This window comes from Aquarana catesbeiana, linkage group LG07 (assembly GCF_042186555.1).
Source record: "Aquarana catesbeiana isolate 2022-GZ linkage group LG07, ASM4218655v1, whole genome shotgun sequence".
Taxonomy (NCBI): domain Eukaryota; kingdom Metazoa; phylum Chordata; class Amphibia; order Anura; family Ranidae; genus Aquarana; species Aquarana catesbeiana.
The window spans coordinates 54,822,114-54,849,247 of record NC_133330.1 but is presented as its reverse complement, the minus strand read 5'-3'; the positions used below and the strand labels follow the sequence as shown (position 1 = coordinate 54,849,247).

General features: G+C 42.2%; 1 protein-coding gene across 2 annotated transcripts in view; it reads left to right on the top strand.

Moving 5' to 3' along the window:
• Window positions 1-27,134, top strand: part of ADAMTS9 (ADAM metallopeptidase with thrombospondin type 1 motif 9) — a 366,908-nt gene that overhangs the window by 263,231 nt on the left and 76,543 nt on the right. For both annotated transcript variants that reach the window (XM_073592184.1, XM_073592185.1), the window contains exon 30: window positions 26,267-26,440. In XM_073592184.1, the coding sequence (XP_073448285.1) occupies window positions 26,267-26,440 (174 nt within the window). The remainder of the gene's footprint in view (window positions 1-26,266; window positions 26,441-27,134) is intronic.

Here is a 27,134-nt window from a genome sequence, read left to right as displayed (position 1 = left end):
GGCCCATTCGATTTACCTGTTGGAGATAAAACTTTGTTTTTCCATTAGATTGGGGGTGATAGGTAGAAGAGACAGAACAATTCCCAAATGAAAAGAAAAGCCTTCCAAAAGCAGGAGATGAACTAGGATCTGCTCCCTGAAAGAATGTTCACTAGGTTGTTATGCCTTACAACTTTTTATTTAAAAAGGTGGAGAGATGTTAGGTAGAAGGCAGCGAAGGTTAGACGATTACAGGCCATCTTGCTAAAATAGTCCACGATAACCCAGATGACAGTCTTGCCCTTGGAGGGTAGCAGGTCAACAATAAAACCTATTCAAAGATGAGTCCAATGACATTCGGGAAAAAGTAGTGGTAGGAGTGGCCTAGAAGGCTTAGTCCTGCAGGCTTTGAACACAAGTCTTGCGGGCCCGATGTAGGCTGTAGCATCCTTCCTGAGAGCTGGCCACCAGACAGAACTGGAGAGAAGAGAGATGGTTTTGCACCTTGAGTTGGAGCTGAGGTCCAACAAGCAACCATTTGGTAGGGGTTGTTGCTAGAAGCAAATATCTGAGCTGCCTGGGGTGGAAATATATGGAAAGAAGGTGGCAATAATCTGAGCAGAAAGTAGAATGAGGTGCCCATCGCAGAAGAGCAGGGTCCCAAAAATTTGAAAAAAGAGCACCTAACATAATATTTTTAGAACCCAGACAATTACGACTTTAGAGTTACCAATGTCTGTCCAAAGACACCCATATTATAACAAGCAAGGTAACCGGTCTGACTGTGGCTGGTGGTCAGACTGTGTAAGGGGTAACATGCGAATGAGTGTCAGTAAGCACTGAAAGTGCCTTCAGGAAATCCATAAGTTTGAAGGATTTCTCCTTAGAAATTTTAACCTTTTCTTCGCTCACTTATTGTAAATAAGATTACTAGAATCCAATTATGGAAGGTTTTATGGTGTGGGGATGGGCACGTGATTAATCTTTCATGGCTGTCAGCAATACTTCTATCTATCTATGGCCACTAGAGATTAGTGAATCTTTTCTGGATCTGTTGATGGACTGGTAGACCTCAAAGCAGGTCAGACATTGAAATCTTTTGTTACATTTTTCCCAACCAATGGTTATTGAATAGAAAAAAATGTATATCCCTCACACACAAAGATTTTAAATGTGCAATTTCATTGATTGCCATGGAGAATATTATGTAGAATTGTGCAATAACCACATGTTATAATCTGCAAACTTTCAACTCATCCAATAGCTACTTCATAGAATTGATTCTATCTACTGTATATAAGCATATTTGAATTTATGTGACTCTCTCGTACATGCATAGATGCTATGTGTACAGATTTCCATTGTTGCTCATGCGTTTTAATGTGCATTTTTTTAAAACGTGTTTGGACTCTTGAACATTTGTTTGGTGCCTATTATTAGTCTGTTTATATGTGGATTCTCAATTTGGGTGACCCCTCATCCCAAGAGGCCCCCTAGCTGTTTGTATGTCTTGGATGTTTAAAAATTATATTGATGCCAGAATTCCATCTCTGTTTCTATCAACCAACCTTGCACGTTTTGGCTCCTCTGTTACATTCCCAATAATATGAAATAAGTAAAGAAATCCAGCAGGGAACAATAGCCTCAGTAAATTACTAACCCAGGACCTCAAACTATCTCACCAATAAAAGGAAATGATTAAATGATTTAACTCTTGAGCAGCTACCAAAAACTAAAATATTAGTTTTGGGTGGACTGACCCTTTAAGGCGGACCTTTACTCAAAAGTGAAAGTGCTCCTTATTCAACTCCCTACCCAGTGCCCTAACACTGTTGACTTTTTTTATTTTTACGGGAAGTTGACACCTTTTTTTGACAGGTACCCGCTCACACTTTGTTAATTCTTGCCTAGGCAAGAATGACATGCACTTAGGCATGCCTCCTACCCATGTTTCCTTGCCCACAGCCTCCTGTAACACGTCACACATCTCAGGAGACTGCAGGACTAGTCCCGCTGTGCCATGTGATCTCACACATATGCAGTGGGGAGCCGGCTTTGATTCCTCAGGAAGTCACAGTTGGATCGCATATCCAAAAAAGCAGCATTGATGACACACAGCAGTAAGAAATACCGGCTGTGTGAAGACAGCGTTGAACCCTCAGGTACTGATAAGTACCTGATTTTTAAAAGTCAGTAGCTACAGTATTGTAGCTGCTGACTTGTAATTTACACAAAAAAAGTTTAGGTATTGATTTTGGCAAAACCTAGGATAGTTTTGCTTGAAGAAAGCCTTATAAAGTAGGATTGGCTGGTTCCACAAACATTTACTAACAAATGTATAAAAAGCAGGTAGTGTTAAAACACTTTGCTGAAATTAGTAGGATTTCCCTTTTCCTTCCGTATGGTAAAAACTGGTTGAATTGGCAAATCAACATCATTTTGTGCATGGCCAGCCTTAGACCCAAAATGGAAGGGCAATGTGCCTTGGCTGAAAAAGTTAATGGCTGTTTTTTGATGCACAAACTTGAATTAAAGGGCATATTGATGACAATGGTAGCTCAAGAAAACACGCATTACAAAAGTGTGTCAGTGCATGTTGATGTCACACATCAATGCATAAAAACACACATAGTTACCTCAAGAGTAGCACCAAAGATGTTGGACTTTTGTGACTATCCCATACTTCAGAACACCCCTTCCTAAAAGCTGCTTACATTGATTTATAACTCTAATGCCGCGTACACACGATCGGAATTTTCGACAACAAATGTTCGACGTGAGTTGTTGTCGGAAATTCTGACTGTGTGTAGGCTCCATCTGACATTTTTTGTCGGAATTTCCGACCAACAAAATTTGAGAGCTGGTTCTCAAATGTTCCGACAACAAAATCCGTTGTTGTAAATTCAGATCGTGTGTACACAATTCCAACGCACAAAATTCCACGCATGCTCGGAATCAAGCAGAAGAGCCGCACTGGCTATTGAACTTCCTTTTGCTAGTCCCGTCGTACGTGTTGTATGTCACCGCGTTCTTGACGTTCGGAATTTCCGACAACATTTGTGAAACCGTGTGTATGCAAGACAAGTTTCAGTCAACATCCGTCGGAAATAAATCCATGGTTTGGTTGTCGGAAATTCCGATCGTCTGTATGCGGCATTAGTGTGAAAACGACATCAGTAGTTTCACTTAGAGAACAAAAGTGTTCCATAATTGCGATCCCATACTGAGTCTTACTACTAGGAAGGGTCACAAGCTGGCAAATGACTATGACCTTGATAATTAGGGATGGCAGAACTTCCCAGTTCCTGCAAGTAGAAACTCCCAAGCTGTCAGCTGCAGTAATCCCATCTGTACTGACTGCTTCTACCTATACATGGTTGACATGTGACCTCGGAGCCTCTACATGGGAACAACTTCCAGTAAAGGGAAGTTTATTTGCCTCTGCATGTGGTATCACACAAAGACTTACGCCATCTGGTTTAGATCAGCAGTCAACCTTGTTTTATGAATCTTCCTTTTCTTCTTATTTTTTTTTACAATTGTTAAATAACACAAAAAAAATTCAGGCTGTATATTAAGTTATTAAACTGTTTCCTGTATTCACAATGCATACTTTGTTTCACCTTCACACTGCCTTAGATGTTGGAAGCTTAAAGGCATAGTCCATGTATTAAACGCACCAACAATGATAGAATAAACAATGTGAATTTATTACGTTTTTGCATTCAAGCTTGCAGAGCATTGGTGACGCAAACATTGCATTGCTGACCTCCAGCCCCGGGTCCGTATGGAGGTACAGACCTGCTGATATGGGGCAGGAGGAAGTAATGATTGAACTATAAATACAGTGACATCATTTCCCTGCTGTGGTGAAACATGTAGTATGTTCATTCACAGACTGGCTGTGCAGGGAAGGGGGTGCAGTTTGGAGGGGGGTTGGGATATGTGACCATGCTTCAAGGTACACCCTAAAACATGAAACATGGTAAAAAAAAAAAAAGGTGAACTAAGCTTCTAAAGCAATCCTGTAGCACAGTGGTCTCCAAAGTGCAGCCAACGGGTCGGGTCCCGTGGGGCACTATTCCTCCCACTGACAACACCGATAAGGCATCATTCTTCCCACTGACATCAACAATGGGGCACTATTCCTCCCACTGATACCAATGATGGGACACCATTTCTCCCTTGCACACCAAAGATAGGGCACTAGTCTTCTGACTGATACCAACAACAAAAACAACAAAAGGGCACTATTCCTTCCATTGATTTAAATGTTGGAACACTGTTCCTTCCACTGATGGGGCACTATTCCTGCTACTGACACCAATGATGGGGCATCATTCCTCCCACTGACACCAATGATGGGGCACTATTCATCCCACTGACCCCAGTGATGGGGCACTATTCCTGCTACTGATGCCAATGATGGGGCATAATTCCTGCCACTGACACCAATGTTGAGGCACTATTCATCCCACTGACACCAATGATGGGCACACTATTCAACACACTAGGAAGTGTTAGCTAGTAACAGTAAATTGGGCATAGAGTGACAAAAATGCATCAACAATGAAAACTGTATGTCAAATGATCAGTAGAGCCAAAAATATAGACAGTTGAAGTTATATGCAAATCCAGAGTTTTTCTGTAAAAGTCACTTCCTGAGCCTTACAGGAAACCTGTACTAAGAGAAACAATGTAGGCTGCCACCGATCTCTTCTTCCGAAAGTGCTAGTCATGCTATTCCAGTGGTTTTAATACTGACTGCTAAAAAAAAATATGCAGATTAGAAGTTTTGACTTCAAGCCACGCACCGAGCATTTTTGAGATCTGATTATGACAGGTATATCCTAACCCTTTTACTGGACAATGATGTGTACAGCACCTCATGGCACTGAAAACGCCCTTCAAACAGAGAACACCTCCACCGCGCCAATGGCCCTAAATTAACCCAAAAATTGCTGATTGTTGCAAATATTAAACTCCAAATAAATGTGAACTATTAGTAATGTTGAGCTGTCCCTTAAAAATAAAATACATGAACCAAATATTTAATCCCAAATGTCAATCGCTCACCTAATACCCCCTCAAGACATATAGGATAAATATGAGGTGCTCTAAACGTTTTAAATGCCAAAAATGATATATATATGTTAACACAATAGTGGTGTGACCCTCTTATTGTGATAATTACACCTCGTGATAAATAATATTACTATCACTCTATAAATAACAAACAAATGAAAATAAAATATAATATATAAATGTGACGTTCAGGTGAAACAATATGTGCAGTCACTTCACTCCATGCTGTGACATTTCAAAACATCACATCAAAGTCCATATATTTCAAATGAATCAGCCCAAAAGGAACTGAAACCAATTCCTGACTGAATCACTGAAAACATTTAGCAATAAAAGCTGTGAGCTTATTTTGTAATCTCCTCAGTTGACTCCTGGCTGTACTATACAGCCGAATCTCACACCAGATCTCTTTTCTGTAAAGTGAACCCAGAAGCCCTCTGCTCTGAGAGCTTCAGGTTCACAGCTGTCATATGTTGCCAGGTAAACAATAGATCAAGTATAGTCTGTACTCGATCTAATAAACAAGATTGCAGGGAAGTCTAAAAGACCTGTGGTGTCCTCATAAAGAGAACCCCGCAGCAATTCAGTTAAGTAAAAACATAATAAAAATAAAACATGTAGTAAAATAATGAAGTTCATCCCTTTGATCTAAAGAACTAAATTGTTACAATGTTTCTCTTTATCTCAGCCTAAGCTAAACTTGGCAGGCTGCCTGTTTTTTTTTTTTTTTTTGTACAGCTGTTAGCAGTGAGCAGAGAACTCTCTGCACTGAATTGGGAAAATGCTGCGTTAAGATCGTAAGGGGAGTAGAATCGCAATCTCGGTTCTTTAACGATTAATCGTGCAGCTCCAGCTTGTAGTTTAATACCGTTTTGTGGGCAAACACAGTCGCATCTTTTGTATATCTTACAAAAAGTTGGAGGTTATGTCGTGTTTACATGTCTGACCCCAAGGGGCACCTCTATGCTACAGTAACACAACCACTCTAATCTATACCCTAATGATTTATACTTAAAGGTTTAATATTCCATATATAATAACACATTTGTATCCTATATGATAAAAAAAAAAAAAACAAAAACTAGATCTAAACTATCGCTTGTCTGTGAATCAAATCTAAAATGCCCTTTTTCATTTCTCCAGCTACCCCTTAGCTCCTCTTTTTCTCGATATATGATAAATTAGTCCATTTCATCTGTTTTATCTTAGTGAGGCCCATGTGTAATGGTAATCCTAGATAATATAATTGACAACAAATGCAATTCCTCCATAATGTACCAAACATTGAAAGCCTCCTGACTGTATCCTGTCAAACACATGTATCAGGGCCTCCCTCTTGTTCTAAGGCTGTGAATTAAAGAACACATTCTAAATGCAGCAATTCCTCTGCTTTATACCCATGACAGCTTTTAGAATGTTCTCTTCTGACAGCAAAGACCCTACATGAGAAAATCAGCACGTACTATATTATTTTCAAATGCTAGAAATGTACCATTGTTATATTATCAGGTCCTAGACAGTTGCACAATCCGAGGATTGAACTTTGAAGGGGCAGCAGGACACTGATGAGGTCATCCCTCTAATCTCTCTGTACTCTTATCGGCATGTTTCCCGTCTGCGCTACTGTGGAACCTGATTTTCCCAATCTGCTGTTCTAGTCTGAGTGCTGCTTTGCAAAATACTACAGAATGCTGATAACAAGAAAGATGTAGATGCTTGAACTACCTGTATTGAGATATGTGCCCCCCACCTCCCACCCCCCTCATGGTCTAGCGGTTTTGTACGGTAGAACATTCCACACATCATTACGTCCATAGACCTGTTCTTGATGCAAGGACGTCAGGAACAGTCCACCGCTGGATCGTGAGGGAGCCCCATTTGCAGGTGGAGTAGAGGATCAGGTGAGTATAAGCTTTCTCCAATTCCCTGGTGAAAAATGAGCAGTTGACCCGTGCAGTGCGGATACAGGCCCACTGTGTGGGTAAAAGGTTTTTTTTGCTCAGACTTACTCTTTTTATTTTTTTTTATTTATTTATTTTACTAAACTTAGGCTTTAAGAGCCCTTTCACACCGAGGGCATTTTGCAGGCGCTATAGCGTTAAAAATAACACCTGCAATCCGCCCTCAAACAGCTGCTCCATTGTTTTCAGTTTCCGAGGGCTTTCACACTGGAGCGGTGCGCTGGCAGGACGTCAGGAAAAGTCCTGCCAGCAGCTTCTTTGGAGCGGTGAAGGAGCGGTGTGTTTACCGCTCCTCCATCGCTGCTCCCCATTGAAACCAATGGGGCAGCGATGTGATACCGCCGGCAAAACGCCGCTATTGGGGCGCATTGCAGGCGGTTTTAACCCTTTCTCAGCCACTAGCAGGGGTAAAAGCGCCCCGCTAGCGGCCAAAATGCTCTGTAAATCCGACGGTAAAACGCCGCTAAAAATAGCAGCGTTTTACCACCGACGCTATGGGCGGCTCGGTGTGAAAGGAAAGCAAATGTTGTTTTTTGTTTTTTTTTTTTTTTTTATGCAAGTAGTATAGGTACTTGAATCTGACCTGGACTTAGCCTCTTGCAGTCCCTGTACAAGTTCACTGGAAGGTTCAGTTCATGTACTGACAAGAAGCATGCTTATAGGAGGGAAGAGCATAGTGACAGAGAGATAAGCTCATCAATGTGCTGCTTCTCTTTTCACTGTTCAGTCACACGTTGGGAGCCAATCCAGAACAACCTGGGCTCAGAGGAAGTGAGTTAAAGCAAAAATGAATCTAAAGAATGTGAAGTTCTGCTTTTTCTCCACCCCCTACCACTTTTGGAGTTTTTTTTTTCTGGTAGTGGTCACCTATTTCTGACAGGTAGCCCATTCCCACTTATTACATGTACTTATATAGTGCCATCACTTTATGCAGCGCTTTACATACATATTGTATATTTACCCCTGCCCTCAAAGAGCTATCGATCTAAAGTCCCTAATTCACATATTAGGGTCAATTTGGACAGGAGTCAATTAACCTACCAGCATGTCTTTGAAGTGTGGGAGGTAACCAGAGTACCCGGAGGAATCCCAGGCAGGCACAGGGAGAACATGCAAACTCCAGGCAGGTAGTGCTCTGGTTGGGATTCAAACCGACAACCCTTGTGCTGCTTGGTGGAAGTGCTACACACTTAGCCACTGTGCTGCCCAGCTCTTCTTACTTAGCTGAGCCCGCCCTGCCCACATCACAAGTCCCAGTAGGCTGCCGGACCAATCCAAATGCGCAGTGTGCCTCACACATGTGCAGTAGGGAGCCGGCTGTAAAACAGCAGGAAGTCACAGCCAGCTTCCCACAAACAAGATGGTGGTGCCGGGGACCAGAAGACCATTGAAGGACAGGCCCTGGTGATGACAGCTTTGGACTCCTGGACAGGTAAATTTCTGTTTATTAAAAGACAGCGGCTATAGTATTTGTAGCTGTTGAGTTTTATTTTCTTACGAAAGACTGGAGATCCTCTCTAAATGATGCTGCCCATCAGACTGAGGACATCTAGCATCAGAAAAAAGGACTTTTTGAGGAAAAACTCTGAATTGAAGTTAAATATGGCAGCAAAAGCTGATTTTGGTATTTTTTTGGTATTTTATCATTTTTGGGGGCTATTTATCTTTATCTTATTTTTGGCTTGATTTCTGCTCTAAATGCAGTTACAATGAATTTCTAAAGGCGGTGTATTATATTCACAAGTTTAGTCATATGTGATCCTGAAAGAAAACTATTTTCTGAAGCGGTTTTGAAAATCATATGTAATATAGAGAACATGTTAGCACAAGTGTTATGTACAGATTACTCTTCCTTTAATGGTAAGTCAATGAGGAATATACAAAGAAAGAGAACAATGACATAGTAGACTTGGATGCACTTTTATGTTCTATTGCCAAGCTCACTTGGCGGGCAGCAACTTGTAAGGTATATGCCCCATACCTTTACAATGCACATTTAGTAAAAAAAATACTCCTTTGCATCACAATGATACCTCTGAGTGATTACTCTTTATACATACACAGTAGATTCCCTTTAAAGGAAATCTGGACTGAGAGAAATTTGCCACTGTTCCTGATTGCCTGTCATGCTGATCCTTTGGCTTCAGTACTCTCAGCCTCATTGAACCTGAATTATACTGCAGCAAACAATATAAGAACCCTTGACCTGTGTGCTTGTGCCATGCCATTTGCACAGAATGTATTGAAGCCATTGGATCAGCATGACAGCTGGGCCACCAGAATGGAAATTACAGCATTGGCAGGCTCTTGGTAAAAGTTTCCTTTGAAGACGAGCTCCAGAAATTATATTCCACCCTCGAAGGTCCGCCATTACAAATGACATGTGACCAAAGCTGGGGTGCATGAATGCAGACAGGAAATGACTGCAAAGAAGCTGTGGGAGATCAGTGGTGCAAAATAAGATATGCAAAAAAAATTTGGAAACATTGATTTTGAAAAAATGTCAATTGATCATTATACGCTGAGCTTTTTGATGCGGCTTTTTGCCTTCTTTTGGGGGGCGCTATTTTCATCTACTTATACCAACAATGGGACATAATTCATCCACTGACACCAATGAAGTGGCAAGATTCCTTCCAATGACACCAATGATGGGGCACAATTCCTCCCAATGACAATGACACCAATGATAGGGCACAATTCCTCCCAATGACACCAATGATAGGGCACAATTCCTCCCAATGATGGCAATTTCTCCCATTGAAACCAAAGATGGGGCATTGTTTATTCTCAGTGAGGTTGGGACCTTTTCTACTCCCAATGGCCACAGTCCAGCCCCCCTGAAGTCTGAAGGACAATAAACTGGCCCTTTATTTAGAAAGTTGGGAGACCCCTGGTCTAGGGGAGCAATAAAAGGAGCTTGACTTACCTGATGCTCTACTTCTCCCTGCTGCTAGACCGGTCCCCGCAGTGTCTGCTTCTCATTATGCTTCAGTGGCCTAGGATCCTGACATCATCAAGAACAGAGCAGGCTCTATAGCCCGGCACTGGACGTAAGGATGTAAAAACAATTTCTCCTCTCCTCTAGACTAAATATTATTATACAGGATTTATATAGCGCCAACAGTTTGCACAGTGCTTTACAATATAATGGAAGACAATACACCAACAGTACAATTCAATACAAGAGGGTTAGAAGGGCCCTGCTCCTGCGAGCTTACAATCTAAAAGTGAGGGGCTGGTGAAACAAAAGGTAAATGGCAAATAAGCAATTAACCCTTTCAGTGAAGGCACAGCCCTTCTGCAAGGGATCATTTTTTAGCTGCCCGGAGTTGGGCTGTACATGTCCTCAAGCTAGGGTTTGATCGAATGGTATTTAATGATCTTAAAATGAGCTTTCCAGTACTCCTTTAAACACAGACCTACAGTATGTGTGAAATATATCCATTGATAACTGGGCAAGTTGTCACATTTACTATGAGAGCAGAGGAGGTCACGCGGGGCTGCTACGAAATAATGCAATGTCCTTTTTCCCTGCCATTGATAATTCACAGATCTCCTGTTTTCATAAATGCCCGGTGTTTCATCGTGAATTTTTTTGATGTGTGCATTCATGAAGGTACCTAACAAAAGATGGCACAGACATGTGGCACGGCTAACACAACATGCTGAAAACACACTGGCTAGACGGCGCAAAGCTGCAAGAAGAGTTGGCAGAGGCTGTGAGAAATTTATGTGATATGAGCGGGGCACGCTGAACACCCACTGCAATCTTATCACACAGCAGGAGCATTTAGAGAAACTGGAAGAAAGTGTTTGAGTGGCAACCCCCCTGGTATTCCCTTTGCATTTTTCTAACTGCGCTGGGAAAATGTTGAAGATCTGATTGGTCACTAAGAAGAACACAGACACCCAAGGCCAGCTATCGATAAAATGTAGGGCTTACCCCTTTTAAGCTGAACTAAACCCACCCTTTTACCTGCTTTCCAAAACAGTCTGTTGATGGGGGAATGCTTCCCCCAGAGCTATTGTGTTCTGCTAACAGGGAGCCCACCTGGCTGGCAGAACACAATGATTACTGCTAGCAAGCATAGCTGCCGACAGTAATCGAATGTAAAAAATCTAACTGGCTGGTTGTACCCAAATTTGAGCGCCCAATTAAGCACTGCGTGATCGCAGTGCATTGACGGCTGCCGACTGGCCAAAACATGCACCTGACCTGCATGCTTTGGCCAATCGCAGCACAATCTGCTGGGAGAGCCATGTTTAGCCAAAGGCAGGGCTTAGGGGGCTAATTCCATGTCCCACACTATATAAGGCTGCTTACACGGCGGCCGTATGTAGTGTGATACCGTGGAGAGATTGAGAGAGCTTGAACTAGATTAGGCAGGTTAGTTAGTGATGTGCAGGCAGATTAGTATATATATACATATATATACATATACACAGTGCATTCAGTGTAGACTATATACAGTGCAGGCAGTCTAATCTATATATATATATACACAGTGGAACCTCAGATTGCGACTAACGTGGATAACGAGCATTTCGCAATACGAGCACTGTATTTTTAAAAACCATAACTCGGTTTGAGAGTGTTGTCTCGCAAAACGAGCACGATTCAGGCCAAAGCAGTGTGCAGTACCGCTTTTGGTCTGAGGTGGATGGCGCCAGAGCTGAGCGGAGCCGAATGTCACCGATCGCTGCCGTTCGGAAAGGCCCGAGGACACTTCGGCTGACCTCGGCAAATCTCGGGTAGGAAGGCTTTCCAAGGTTTGCCAAGGTCCGCTGAAGTTTCCTCTGGCCTGTTCAGCCGTTTCCGAGGCTCTCTGGCGCCCCCCTGCCTCTGGCCGCATGCGGTATTGCATTCCATTGAAGTCAATGCGGAACAAATTATTTTTGTTTCCATTGACTTCAGTGGGAAAACTCGCTTTGATATGCGAGTACTTTGGATTATGAGCATACTCCTGGAACGGATTATGCTCGTAATCCGAGGTTCCACTGTGTATGTGTATGTGTTCCTTTTTAATAAATCTGCAAAAATGTCAACAATTCTGTGTTTTTCTGTCAATATGGGGTGCTGTGTGTACATTAATGAGGAAAAAAATGAACTTAAATGATTTTAGCAAATGGCTGCGATATAACAAAGAGTGAAAAATTTAAGGGGGTCTGAATACCTTCTGTCCCCACTGTATATATATATATATATATATATATATATATATATATATATATATATGTATGTGGTTAAGGGGACCCCTATGACAGAATTAAGAAAAAAATGTCAAAAAAGTGTCAAAAAGTAAAAACCACAATAGATAGTTTTTGACAATTCCTTTATTAAAAAAGGGAGGCCTACCGGCGACTGCTGTCTCTTGGCTGTGACAGCTGTTATATAGGCAAGGGCGGGGCTTCCCGGTGACCTAACCGAGTGACCTTGCTACCCTTCTGACATCATGTGATGTCAGATGGGGCGAGGTCATCTGGTTACGCCAGTGGGTGGCCCTGCCCTTGCCTATATAACAGCTGTCAAAACCAAAAGACAGCAGTCGCCGGGAGGCCTCCCATGGAGGCAGATTTTTTTTTTATTTTTTTTTTCTGGTCCGTCAGGCGGCGTGATTGACGATGAATGTACATTGCGGGACACTTTTTAATTTTTTTATCAAAGATATTGTCAAAAACTGTCTATTGTGGTTTTTACTTTTTGACAATGTTTTGGTGAATGGGCAGGGGTACAATGTACCCAATATCCATTCACATAGGGGGGAAGCCGGGATCTGGGGGCCCCCTTGTTAAAGGGGGCTTCCAGATTCCGATAAGCCCCCCACCCGCAGACCCCGACAACCAATGGCCAGGGTTGTCGGGAAGAGGCCCTTGTCCCCATCAACATGGGGACAAGGTGCTTTGGGGTGTTCCCAATGCACACTCCCCATGTTGAGGGCAAGCGAGCTACTATGGTTCAGGAGGGGGTGCGCTCGCTCGTCTCCCCCCCCCCTTTACTGGCCTGTCAGACTGCTTGCTCAGATAAGGGTCTGGTATGGATAATGGGGGGACTATACGGGGATTATAGCTGAGCCATGATGACATCCCTCCCGCATGCGTACCGCCATGGCACGGAGCTCTGTAGGGATGGCACGGGTATGCCGTCCCTTCAGAGTGCATGCGTCGGTGACGTCACCGGCTGCATGTAGTGCGAATATCTCCTAAATGGTGCACGTTTAGGGGATATTCACTGTACCTACAGGTAAGCCTTATTATAGGCTTACCTGTAGGTACAAGTTAAAAGAAGGACTTTACTACTAATTTAAGTCAGCCCCGTTATAACCCAACCTCCAACCATGTCTAATTTTTTTGCTAGTGTCCTTGGAGATTGGATGCTTTTTCCTCAGCTCTTCTCACTATATTGTTAGTTAATTTTCTCTTCTTTTAACATGCTCAGTACTCCACAGATGTTTTTTTCTCCTCGATAAAGATGTCTAATATGCTACTTCACCTGGTCTCTACACAGCAGCTATCTGGATCAGATTATCTACAGCATCAGCTTTGGAGCCCAACCCCAAGGCCTTGCTGGACCAAAGATTGTGAGGCTAGCCTTGAAGTTGACCTTCAGGCACTGGGCTCGGCATGGTGTTGCTTTCCAGACCTTAGTTTACTGTGTTATACACTTTATGTGTAAGCATTTGAATGGGGTGAAAATAGCCTGAAATGGAACCTTTGGTTACTGAGCTCTGCCTTGTGGCACTTTTCAGATCTGTGTGTACTGTGTTAGCTGCAGAGTGCTCTACAGTTTCAGAGCTGTGGTATAGCCAATTCTTTGATAACTCCTTGTGTGAGTAGGCCTCTGGAGGTGGTTTTGGAGGCCATACCTAGACCCTGAATACCGAAGATTGCAGGGCTAGTCTGGAATGTAACCTTCGGGCTCTGGATTGTGTTTGTGGTTCTATCCAGACATTAGTTTACTGTGTTAATTATCTGTAGATGGCGACCAAAACCATGGCAGAGCCTGAAGTGTGACCCAGTCTCTAAAGACTCACTCACTTTGTAAACCCATTGGGATGTGACCTTCAAGTGTTATTAAACCCAAAAGCAAGCATTTATTATTATATTTTACCTTACCAATTCTTAGATGTGATGGCTGTATTAGCTTTCTTTTTTAGGCTTTCTTTCCTTTATTTTCACCTGATGATGTGACCAGTAAGTTTGTTGTTTTTCAAAAGAACAAGATCTCCTGCAGATATAGCAATTACAGGGATGAGACAAAACATTTAACACTGGCAGAGGTGCTTACAATGATCAGTTTTTATTTATGTACAACTTTTTCCCAAAAGGAAAAAACTGTTGCTGTAACTGCTTATAAAGTGTGAGTTGGAGCTTCAGTTCGTTAGTGTATTTAAATCTGCTAGTATATCTAACACTCCCCTCCCCCAGAATAACAGTGCTGCTGTCTGCTGTGCCCCCTGTGCTCCTTTATCCATAGTGGGGCACTCTAATACAGGAGGTGTGTTACTTGCCAGATCACCAGTTAAAAACAAAGGGGGAAAAAAGCTGGAAAAAAAACCTAATGTAGTCACCATATCTAATAATTGGTAGGCTACAATATAAGAGTGTGACATTTTTTATTTTGGGTTTAATACCACTTTCAGGCACTGAGCTCTGCACTAAAGTTCTTTTAAGACCCCTGTGTATTGCTTTTAGTTGTAGAGCCATTTGCTCTCCAGTTTCTGAGCTGTGGTACAGCCTCTGGTGTAACCCAGTCTCTGATGACTCCTTGTGTGAATAGTCCTCTCGAAGTGGCGATGATAACCTGGTACTGTATATCACCTTGGACACTGCACTCTGCATTGTGACGCTTTGCAGAGCCTTGTGTACTCTAAAGTTTTATCTGGACATAAACTTTTTGGCAAACATTAAATCCTTCCTCACAACTCTGTGAACGCACTGTGATAGCAGGAGAGGTCTATCCCATGACTTTGACAGGTCATGTGACCAGGCTCTCTTAATACCTTTTCTTTGTCCATTCATTAAAATGATTGGGGCTTTGCTTGGTTTGGAGTCCACCACTGTGCTTTAGCAATCATACGTATGACGTGACGTATTAACACATAATGAAAGAAAAACAAATCCTAACGCCTGAACACAATTTTTCTACTTTGTCATGTTTTCCTAACACCGTACATATTGTCATCAACTACTTGGGTGCATGGGTGTCAAACACGGTTGTATCTGGGTGCGCTATGTACAGAGTGCAGGGTTCAGGAGTGCGCTACATACAGAATGCAGAGTTCAGGAGTGTGTTACGTTCAGAGTGCAGGGTTCATGGGTGTGCTGTGTACAGAGTGAAGGTCCTGGGGTGCCCTATGTACAGAGTGCAGGGTTTAGGGGTGCACTACTTACAGAGTGCAGGGTTCAGAAGTTCATTATGTACAGTGTTCAGGAGTATGTTACGTACAGAGTTCGGGGGTGCTCTGTGTACAGAAAGCAGGTGTGCTGTGCACGGTGTGAAACCCCACTCCTCCCCCAAAGCTTCTACTTCCCTGTGTAGGCGGCTCCACACTACCCGTGTTATCGGCTCTAGTACCTTTGTGCAAAACTGGGTGCAAGGGCCACATGACAAGGCCCAGATTCGGCACACAGGCCTTGTGTTTGAAAAATGTGACTTAGTCTATCCAGCTGAATTATACTTTGCTTTTATTGGGCTTTTATTTGGTGGTAAATGGATAATGGATAGCTCCTGATTTTCTTTTTTATTATTATCCAAGGAAAACTGTATATTTCTTGCTATTATCATATTATTATTATATTTACATATGTGGTATTTCTGCAATCGTCAAGAGCAGGAAAATGTATTTTGAGTTGTTTTTTAGTAACCATTAAAAAACAACTCAAAATAAATTCTCCTGCTCTTGACGATTGCAGAAATACCACATATGTAAATATTATTTGAAGTTTGTACCCATAGCAAGACACAGAAAAAAATAGTGCGCATTTTGCTTGTTTCTATCCTACCTAAAACACACTGATTCATTCAAAAAATCTTTTTGTTTTCTTTTTTTTTTAATTCTTCCTAAAATACACTGACCATGACCTTTGACCTTGACCCTGACCTTTGACCTTGACCCTGACCTAAATCAAACGCTAATCTAGCTTGTTTTTTTTTTTTTTTTTTTTTTTTTTTAGCACGCTTCTTTATTTACATTTTTGTTCTCTAGCAAGGAGAAAAAGATAAAAAAGATACAATGTATGTATCTTTTTCTCCATTCAAGAGGAAAAAAAACACAGCTGAGGGCTATACAGTGACTGATCACTGTGATAGCCAATCAAAGGTTATCACAGCAATTAGGTGATCGTAAACCATGTCTCTTAGTTCTCAATCATTACTATTGGACCCGGAGTTCTCAGTGGGAGTCTGGTCTCTGTTTTGGTAGTAGAGAGGGGCCGAACACCCCCAGGTTCGGTTTGCGCCAGAACTCTCGAACATCGCAAAAGTTTGGACCCAAACCCAATTGAAGTCTATGGGACCCGAATTTGAATAATCAAAAGTCCCAATTTTGAAGTCTTATATGCAAGTTATTGGCCATAGAAAAGGTATGGTGGCCCGGGTACTGTCCTGGGAGACATGTATCAACGCGAACATTTTTTTTTTCAAAAGATTGTTTTTACAGGAGCAGTGATTTTAATGATGCTTAAAGTGAAACAATAAAAATAAAAAATTCCTTTAACCACTTGCCGAACAGCCGCCGCACTTTGGCAAAGCATTGTCCAATCAGGGCTTAGAATGCACTGTGCAGCACGCAGTGCATTGTGGGGTGCTCGGCGTGCGAACATCCCGCTGAGCACCCTGAAAATGCGGGTGTTTGCCTAAGGGGCAAACAGATGATGTTGGGCCTGAACTTTTGCTCGGCACGAACTGTTCGCCCAACTCTGTTTGGGAGCATGCTGTACAATGTGCGTCCAGCACAAACACAGGTACGCATATATGCAGCCCCAGGGATAAAGACCCTCTTAGGTGAGGCTGCATATGTGTGTACAGTCGGCAGGAAGGGGGTTAAAAATACTCAAATTTATGCTAGATCTTACTGTCAGAAGTTGACAGAAAAATCCAGCTTTAAAAATCTATGTAATGGTGCATAGAGTAGTCACATTCAAGTGCATTTATGCTAGTAAATGGAGGTTTGCAATTGTAAGCAATTTTATTAACAACTATAGAATAGCTTTATGCACATATACATGTACATCTGATTCTACACGTTTACATGCATATATGCCTACATTCCACAAAAATTCTCATCTCGAGTGAGTGCAGGAATTATCCATTATTTTAACATTGTTGAGCGCTGCTCTGTACTGTGAAGCTAAATGCCTCTATGTGCATGGACATATTGGTTGTAATAGATTTGTGTACCCATCCCTAAAAATTGGCATTTTTGCACCTTTGACCTTGCGCCTTTTTTAAATATAGCAATTTTTTTTTCTTCAGTAGCAGTATGGCCACAGTAAGGTGATATGGACCCTTAAGAGTCTTTTATGTCTCTATGTTCTTACTAGAAACTGGAGATATTTCCTGGCAGGTAGTCCGATTCACATTTTTATGGCAGGTTCAGTTCAGATTGGTGGATCATGAGAAGTTGACTCCAGTTCTTAGTATGTAAACATTGATACATAAGCTTCCAAAAACCCTGTAAGAATGCTGGAGATGCAGACAAGTATGAGATTCTATTGGAAATGGGATATGGAAACTATTACAAAACTGGGACGCTGAGCCAAATTAAAACATCCCCATTGATGAAGTGTGAAATAAACAAAGGGAACAATGTCAAAAGACAGTGCTTTGAAATGTATTACATCCCTTTGTGTTCTAAGTTGAGTGTTTGGACCCCCCACTTTGTTATTTTTTATTAATAAAGAAGAAATCTCACTTCAATTTGTATGAATGTGTTGTGTTCCCCAGGGGACACAGTACATGTAGTATGTTGCCCCATATTCCTATGTACTAAGGCTAGCTATGAGGTTGGAAAGGGCGCCCTTGCTTCTTCCACTTGACCTCCCTACACAGGTGGCGCTGTCCGCTACCACCATGCAATGCACATTTGCCTTAGGCTTCCATACATGTCATCAGGCGGGCAGCTGTCCAATTGGACTTCCACAGCCATCTTTTAAAAAAAAAAGCACTGGCTCATGGCAAGCTAGGTCAGGGACAGGAACCTGCTGAATAGGGAGAGTGTGCCTAGCATAAGGGAAATGTTCCAGAGGAGAAGGGATAGCATAGGGACTGTTCCCTAGTGCTGCTGTCTGGAACCTTTCACTACTAGTGCCTTGTTGCATACTGCCTACCAGCTGCCTCCTGTGCCAGGTGCTGTCACTGATGGGCACTGATGAGACGGTGCTGATGAGGAGGCACTGATGAGGCTGCACTGATATACGGCACTGATGGGCACTGATAGGTGGCACTAATAGGCAGAAATGATGGGCACTGATAGGCGGCACTGATAGGCATCACTGATGGGCACCGACAGGCATCACAGATGGGCACTGAAGGGCAGCGCTGCACTGATGATCTGAATTGACACTTACCGGCTCTCCTCACACGCTGTCAGCATGAGGAGAGGACTGTTGATATCTGGCAAATCCTGTTTACACTGTGGTCAGCTGTAATTGGACACAGCTGATCACATGGTAAAGGGGCGCTGTAATTGTCCCTTTACCCCATTCTGTGATCAGCTGTGTCCCAAAGGACACAGATATCACAGAGAGCTCCCACCATGGAAATGTACCTTCCAGGAAATGTGTGACCGCGCTGTAGCCATCATTCGGCTATAGCACGCTCAGCAAGAAGTTAAAGGTACAATAATATTTTAACTTTGAATCAGATAAATACATTTCAGGTGCACCAAAATGAAAGGTGTGTAAAGCCTTATGCCGCATACACACAATGGGACATTCCGACAACAAAATCCATGGATTTTTTCTGACGGATGTTGGCTCAAACATGTCTTGCATACACACAGTCACACGAATCTTGTCGGACATTCCGAACGTCAAGAACGCGGTGACGTACAACACGTATGACGAGTCGAGAAAAATAAAGTTCAGTAGCCAGTGCGGCTCTTCAGCTAGATTCCGAGCATGCATGGAACTTTGTGCGTCGGAATTGTGTACACACAATCGGAATTTACGACAACGGATTTTGTTGTCTGAAAATTTGAGATCCAGATCTCAAATTTTGTGCGACGGAAATTCCGATGGAAAATGTCCAATGTAGCCTACACACGGAATTTCCGACAAAAAGCTCCCATCGAACATTTTCCATCGGAAAATCCGACCGTGTGTATGGGGCATAACACTACATTTTCTTAGGCAGCAGCTGCAGCCCATAAAAAAAAGCCTATCCCCTGCTAGCATGCTATGCAGAAGGAACCTGGCTCTGTGTGGAAGCAGAGGTCTATCTGCAGAGGTCCAACATGTCCCCTCCTGAGTGAGACCTAGAGGCTTCCAATAAGCAAAGCTTGTGTTCCCTACTGATTGGAGAACTCTAGCTCTGACTGAGTTTGGGGTGTTCTGGACCTCTTCAGAGAGACCACTGTTGTAGGTCTGCAAATTTATAGATTGAGTGAAAACATGGAACCTAAATGAAATAGCACCCTTTAAAAGTTCCCAAGGTCCTTGGATATTTCTGGAAGTATAGTTAAAAAAAACAAAACATTTAAATATTACAATAAAGCTCAAAACGACTCAGCGTAGCTGTAGGCAGCCCAAAGCAAATAATTACTCTGCATATATAACACACAAACCTGTTAATATGTCATTCTGAGCATGAATACCTTTCTTTAATATTCATATTATAAAATGAAAATGTGGCTTTACTTCTAGGCAAATTAACATAAATGTTTACTTAGCTATTGGTACGATGCTAATCGTGTTTGAAAGAATTTTTGTTTATGCAAAAGAAAGTCGTGTATTATTCTATAACATATGGGTTCTGTCTGATGGAATTGCTTTAGTCATCAGCTAGCGGTGCACTAAAAACAAAGTACTGTACAGATGTAGAAAGTGAGAACTGCCTTATGCAGAATTTTAACCAAATTATGGATATATTATTGATAATATTACTCCCCTTAGAAGTCCTAGTCCTTACACTTACCTTTAAATAAGATCTGAACCCTGAATAGAGGGCAATTACTTTGCTAAAGCACAGTGTATAATAAACATTTGCCATTTTATTTTTATAAAATACTGTTTTACTTTATTTTGGATCTTATTGATGCTGATTTTTCTTAAGCCTTTTCCAGCCTTCTCCTGTCTATGTGCACTTGGCTGCAAATCATTGCTCTGCATATTCTTCCTAGTAACAAGGATGAACCATGCTGTGACATGGATGTCATTAGGGGAGCATGTGACAGGGTAACAATACGGGTCTAATCTTGTTGTTGGCCACATGCATAAAGTCAAAACATGAATTCCTCAGATTGGAACTTTAAATCGGGCCACAAACAGTTTGATGGTAAAAAAAATATTCAAAATTTATTACACTTTGATAATATATAGCAACATGAACATGGGGATAGACGCAACAAACACAAATATTGGGAACAGAAATGGAAACCAGCTGCAAGGAAAAGCCCAGAGCTTTGTCAGGCAGACAGAACGTCTAACGCGTTTTAAAAAACAAAATGCAGATCTTCTTCAGAGACAGAGGGCTTGCGGGTTCCAGATCTGTAGCTTATATCCCAAATATTGATGCTCCACCCATAAAGACAGAGAACATAACTCAAAAATGAAAAGAAAGCTATGTCCATCAGAACAGCGCACAAGCAACAGAGAACGTGAATGACATCAGCCAGGGGTCCGTATATTGTGGGATGGTCTTATTGTATAACTTAGTGGTATAACTCTATATAGACCATAGCTATAGAGGAGAGGTAGAATAGTACTTTCCCCCTTAATGCAGGTCCGGTTGATAGAGAGTGTGCATCAAAAGTTATTAAACCATCCAGAACATCAAGGGTTAGAGATGGTTGTATCCATCAGCCAGATATCTGGATGTGCCTTATGGATCTTAAAGTTGGAGTGAAAAATGATGCGGCTGGAGATGTGGCTGGTGGTGTCTGGCAAGGTAGAGCAGAGGCCACATGCATAGGCATCACTAACATTTTAATTGATATTTCTAGCCAATCATATAATGCAACCCTGTATGTTCTGCTCCTCAATCCAGCCATAGATGGATAAAATCTATGGACGGGCCAAATTTCGATCCATCTATGGGCAGGCTGGTTGTACAAAAATCAAGTACCCACTGTAATGCCCCGTACACACGGTCGGATTTTCAGACGGAAAATGTGTGATAGGACCTTGTTGTCGGAAATTCCGACCGTGTGTGGGCTCCATCACACATTTTCCATCGGATTTTCTGACACACAAAGTTTGAGAGCAGGCTATGAAATTTTCCGACAACAAAATCTGTTGTCGGAATTTCCGATGGTGTGTACACAAATCCGACGGACAAAGTGCCACGCATGCTTAGAATAAATAAAGAGATGAAAGCTATTGGCCACTGCCCAGTTTATAGTCCCGACGTACGTGTTTTACGTCACCGCGTTTAGAACGATCGGATTTTCCGACAACTTTGTGTGACCGTGTGTATGCAAGACAAGTTTGAGCCAACATCCGTCGGAAAAAATCCTAGGATTTTGTTGTCGGAATGTCCGAACAAAGTCCGACCGTGTGTACGGGGCATTAGAATATAATAGTGCAGCACGAGGGATTCCCTCATGAACACTGACTGTGTTGATGGGGAAATCAAGCAATTTTCTTTCTTTCAACCCGCGGCTGAAGCAAAGAAAATTGCATAATTAATGGTCAACCTTAGGTAGCTGCCCTTACCTCCCACCATCCCTACATCTCTAAATTGGGCTATGCTGCTTGGTAGAGTTTGCCTGTACTTATCTTTTATTTTATTTTAAATCCGCTACATTGTTCACTTACAAGATTTAAATTTGTTGCAAGATTCTGCTTGTAGATGTGTGATGACATTGGGATGATAGTGCCAAGTAGGCTGATGAAGATACCATTTATCACTCCTTACACATTAGGGGGGCCATACTTGCCAGAAAGCTATCACTCATATGGCCAACTTTTGACACTTCCCAGCATGTTGATAGATATTTTCAATTATTTTAGTAAATCATTTTCTTTAGTCCTTTGAACAGGGAACTAACCTGTTACAACGTACACTCCACTGTATCATATATCATAGAAGTAGCACTAGTTCCCATGAGAATGGGGTGATTTCTGATTGCTTTCATGTTCAGGGTGTCAGATCAGTATGTACAGTATATGGTATCATTGAATAATTCTACAAACTCCGCTGTGCATCTGGCCTGAAAAGAAAAGGATATATATATATATATATATATACACAGTATCTCACAAAAGCGAGTACACCCCTCACATTTTTTGTAAATATTTTATTATTATACAGGATTTATATAGTGCCAACAGTTTGCGCAGCATTTAACAAAACAAAATTATATCTTTTGATGTGACAACAAATTACATTTTGCTACAATGTAAAGTAGTGAGTGTACAGCTTGTATAACAGTGTAAATTTGCAGTCCCCTTAAAATCACTCAACACGTAGCCATTAATGTCTAAACTGCTGGCAACAAAAGTGAGTACACCCCTAGGTGAAAATGTCCAAATTGGACCCAAAATGTCAATATTTTGTGTGGCCACCATTATTTTCCAGCACTGCCTTAACCCTCTTGGGCATGGAGTTCACCAGAGCTTCACAGGTTGCCACTGGAATCCTCTTCCACTCCTCCATGACAACATCACAGAGCTGGTGGATATTAGAGACCTTTCGCTCCTTCACCTTCCGTTTGAGGATGCCCCGCAGCTGCTCAATAGGGTTTAGGTCTGGAGACATGCTTGGCCAGTTCATCAGCTTCAGCCAGTCCCTCAGCTTCTTTAGCAAGGCAGTAGTCGTCTTGGAGGTGTGTTTGGGGTTGTTATCATGTTGGAATACTGCCCTGCGGCCCAGTCTCTGACGGGAGGGGTTCATGCTCTGCTTCAGTATGTCACAGTACATGTTGGCATTCATGGTTTCCTCAATGAACTCTAGCTCCCCAGGGCCGGCAGCACTCATGCAGCCCCAGACAATGACACTCCCACCACCATGCTTGACTGTAGGCAAGACACACTTGTCTTTGTACTCCTCACCTGGTTGCTGCCACACACGCTTGACACCATCTGAACCAAATAAGTTTATTTTGGTCTCATCAGACCACAGAACATGGTTCCAGTAATCCATGTCCTTAGTCTGCTTGTCTTCAGCAAACTGTTTTCGGGCTTTCTTGTGCATCATCTTTAGAAGAGGCTTCCTTCTGGAACGACAGCCATGCAAACCAATTTGATGCAGTGTGCAGCGTTTGGTCTGAGCACTGATAGGCTGACCCCCCACCCATACAACCTCTGCAGCAATGCTGGCAGCACTCATATGTCTATTTCCCAAAGACAACCTCTGGATATGACACTGAGCATGTGCACTCAACTTCATTGGTTAACCATGGCGAGGCCTGTTCTGAGTGGAACCTGCCCTGTTAAACCACTGCATAGTCTTGGCCACCGTGCTGCAGCTAGTTTCAGGGTCTTGGCAATCTTCTTATAGACTAGGCCATCTTTATGTAGAGCAACAATTCTTTTTTTCAGACCCTCAGAGAGTTCTTTGCCATGTTGAACTTCCAGTGACCAGTATGAGAAAGTGAGAGTGAAAATACCAAATTTAACACACCTGCTCCCCATTCACACCTGAGACTTTGTAACACTAGTGAGTCACATGACACCTGGGAGGGAAAATGGCTAATTGGGCCCAATTTAGACATTTTCACTTAGGGGTGTACTCACTTTTGTTGCCAGCAGTTTAGACATTAAAGTGATTGTAAGAGTTCGTTACCTCCACTGTGCAGATCGTTTTGCACAGAGTGGCCCTGAACCTCCTCTTCTGGGGTCCCCCGGCGGCTCTCGCAGCTACTCCCCACATCAGATAACCCCCTTGGAGAAGCACTCTCCCGGGGGGTTACCTTGTGGGCGTGCTCCCGAGTCCAGCATTTGCATCCATAGACATGAATGCTGAACTTGGCCCCACCCCGGCGCTCATGTCATTGGATTTGATTGACATCAGCGGGAGCCAATGGCTGCGCTGCTATCAATCTATCCAATCAAGAGCCAGGACCTCGTGGAGAGAGGGAGAGTGCGTTTCTGCCAACAGAAATACAGGGCTCAGGTAAGTAAAACGGGGGGGGGGGGGTCATTGCCAGGTGTTTTTTCACCTTAATGCATAGGATGCATTAAGGTGAAAAAACATGAGGGTTTACAACCCCTTTAACGGCTGTGTGTTGAGTTATTTTGAGGAGGCAGCAAATTTACACTGTTATACAAGCTGTAAACTCACTACTTTACATTGTAGCAAAGTGTCATTTCTTCAGTGTTGTCACATGAAAAGATAGAATAAAATATTTACAAAAATGTGAGGGGTGTACTCACTTTTGTGAGATACTGTATGTATATATATGTAACCAGAAGGATATGGCTGACTTGGATAGTGCAGAGAAGGGCAACTAAATTTATAGGCATAGAGGGGCTCAGCTTTGGCAAAAGATAACTAAACTGATGGCTCATGCACACAGGAGGTTTAAAAAATGCCAGCTCTGCTGTCAGGAAAAAGCAGCGTTAAAAACGTGGTTGTAGCTGCATCGTTTAATTAGCAGTTATGCACGTTTTTCCACGTTTTTGAGTGTTAGCGTTTTAAGGGTTTTTACAGTAAAAACACTCCCTAAAATGTAGAAACACCAAACACAGCTAAAAGCTTGTTACAGCGTTTAGCCGTGTTTTTTGGCGTTTCCCGTTTTTACAGCCAAACAGCCTCTGCTCCTGGATGCACAGGCAGTCGTTTTTTTTTTTACTGCCCCAAACGCTTATGCCTCAAAAACTCCTCTGAAAGTTTATGTGTACAAGGACATATAGGCTAACATGGAGGAGAGTTAAGAGGCAGTAAAAAAAAAATGCCAGACCCCCTAAAAGCAGCTGCAAAGACATAATGTGCTCATGAGCCCTGAATGTATTCCCCTTTAAGTGGGGACAGTTAAAGTGGAATATGATCACCTTGTACAAAAACATAAATGGCTCCATCCAACTCTGTAGAGTGCTTGGATTCTTGATTCAGTGAGTATTTAATTGCTCTTTAATATCGGTAGAGGTTTTTTCCACTATTTGAACTAATTGGACCATGCCTTATAAGAGTTTTATTTTGCCCTTTCTCTGGATCATCTATGGGTTTAAGGTTCTGAGAATGCAAGATGTTTTATATTTCATTAGGTTATTTTTGTCTTGATACACATTTTTTTTCTAACCTATATAGTCTGTTAAATGCAAGCAATACAACTGATTCAATTAGTGATGGCAATGTTCAGTCCATGTAAGGGTTAACAGTTAAGCTGGCCATACATTATACAATTTCCTGTTCAATTTTCTTTAGATTTACCTTCAACTATGTACTGCAGGGGCTTGTCTGATTGCATACAAATTGAAAGTTTAGGTTTGAGCTCATATTATATAGTTTTGGTAAATCTAAAGGAAAATAATGTATATAGTGTATAATGTATGGCCAGCCTTAAGTGATAATATATACAGTATATCTATGTGGAGATTTTCCAGCATGTTGGAGAACCTTAGGGTGACCAGCTGGCAAATGTTCCCTTTTCCTTAGTTTAATAATTGGCATGGCACCAGTATATTCAGCTTTTATATAGAGAACAATGTACATTAATATTAGCCTGTGCCTCAAAGGAGCTTGCAATCTAGGGCCCCTTTCCGCTTTTACTGTACATGTGCTGCCAACATGTGATTAAAGCAGCAGCGGGCAGACATGTCATCGCCCATCCTCGGTGAGAGATCTGTGCATCTGTGGCCATGCTAAGCATCCTTCGTTTTACAAGAAAACGACCAAACAAGGCTGCAATTAGGCAACTGCACAAAAGAAAACCGCCAGCGTAACTAAGAGTAAAATTACGATCCGTCCAGAGTCATGAGAGCAATACATTTTTGCATGCATCAGTTGTAACTTTAAGAGAACAATAATGAAACACCTGATAACAGGTCATTATATGCGCTATAATGGATTTCAAATTAAATGTGGCTTATCGTTTTAAAAAGCAGTAATAACTTACAGGCATTCATCTTGTTCCTAGTGCTCAGTAACATGTGGAAGAGGCGTGCAGCAGAGGACTGTCCACTGCCAAGTCGGTACTCAGAAACCGTCCAGAGAATCAGAGTGTAATCAGTCTACGAGACCCGCGTCAGAGCAGCCTTGCCAAGCGGCGGATTGTCCAGTTTACACTTGGAAAGCAGAAGACTGGCAAGACGTAAGTAGAAGATCCAGGGGGTGGGCCACTTCGGCAACATTCAAAACGCACAAGATGCTCATCCTGACGTCGGTTGGGATCTCGTTTCTCCTGTGAGGTGTAAGCTGCAGGCTTGAGTGCGTCCGTGCATTTTTGTCAGGTTGCCAAAGTTTACACTCTGCAGGGATCCAGTCTGCTGCTGATACAAATCAGATGACTGATGAAGGCTTTTTTTTTTTCTTTCTTTTTTTTTTTTTTTTAAGCCCGACAAAACTTGCCTGCCAAAAAAGGACACACGGGCTTGGGGGGATTTATGAGTGAAGCTAGTAAATGTGTGTTATAAACTATTATAAAACAGAATTTTTTACATTTTTTTTTTACCGTTCAAAATCCAGATCTAAGGGCAAGCCCCTCTACAACTAATTAGATGCTGGAGAGTTAAAGCACGTGACGTCTCATGGACTCTATGGGAGAGATCTCTGTGCTGAGTTTCCAGGTCTGCACACGTGCTGTGAGGTCGTTATACTCTCTCTACTGGATTTTTTAAAATGAATTTAATATTTTATATAGTATATTTATAATATATAAAATCTATAAAATATTTTAGACATTTTTATATACATTATATAATACAGCAACAAATGCTGTAGAGGGAGGTGGAACACAAAGGTGGACAGGATTACACAAATATCTTCGGTGGGTAGGACCGAAGAGG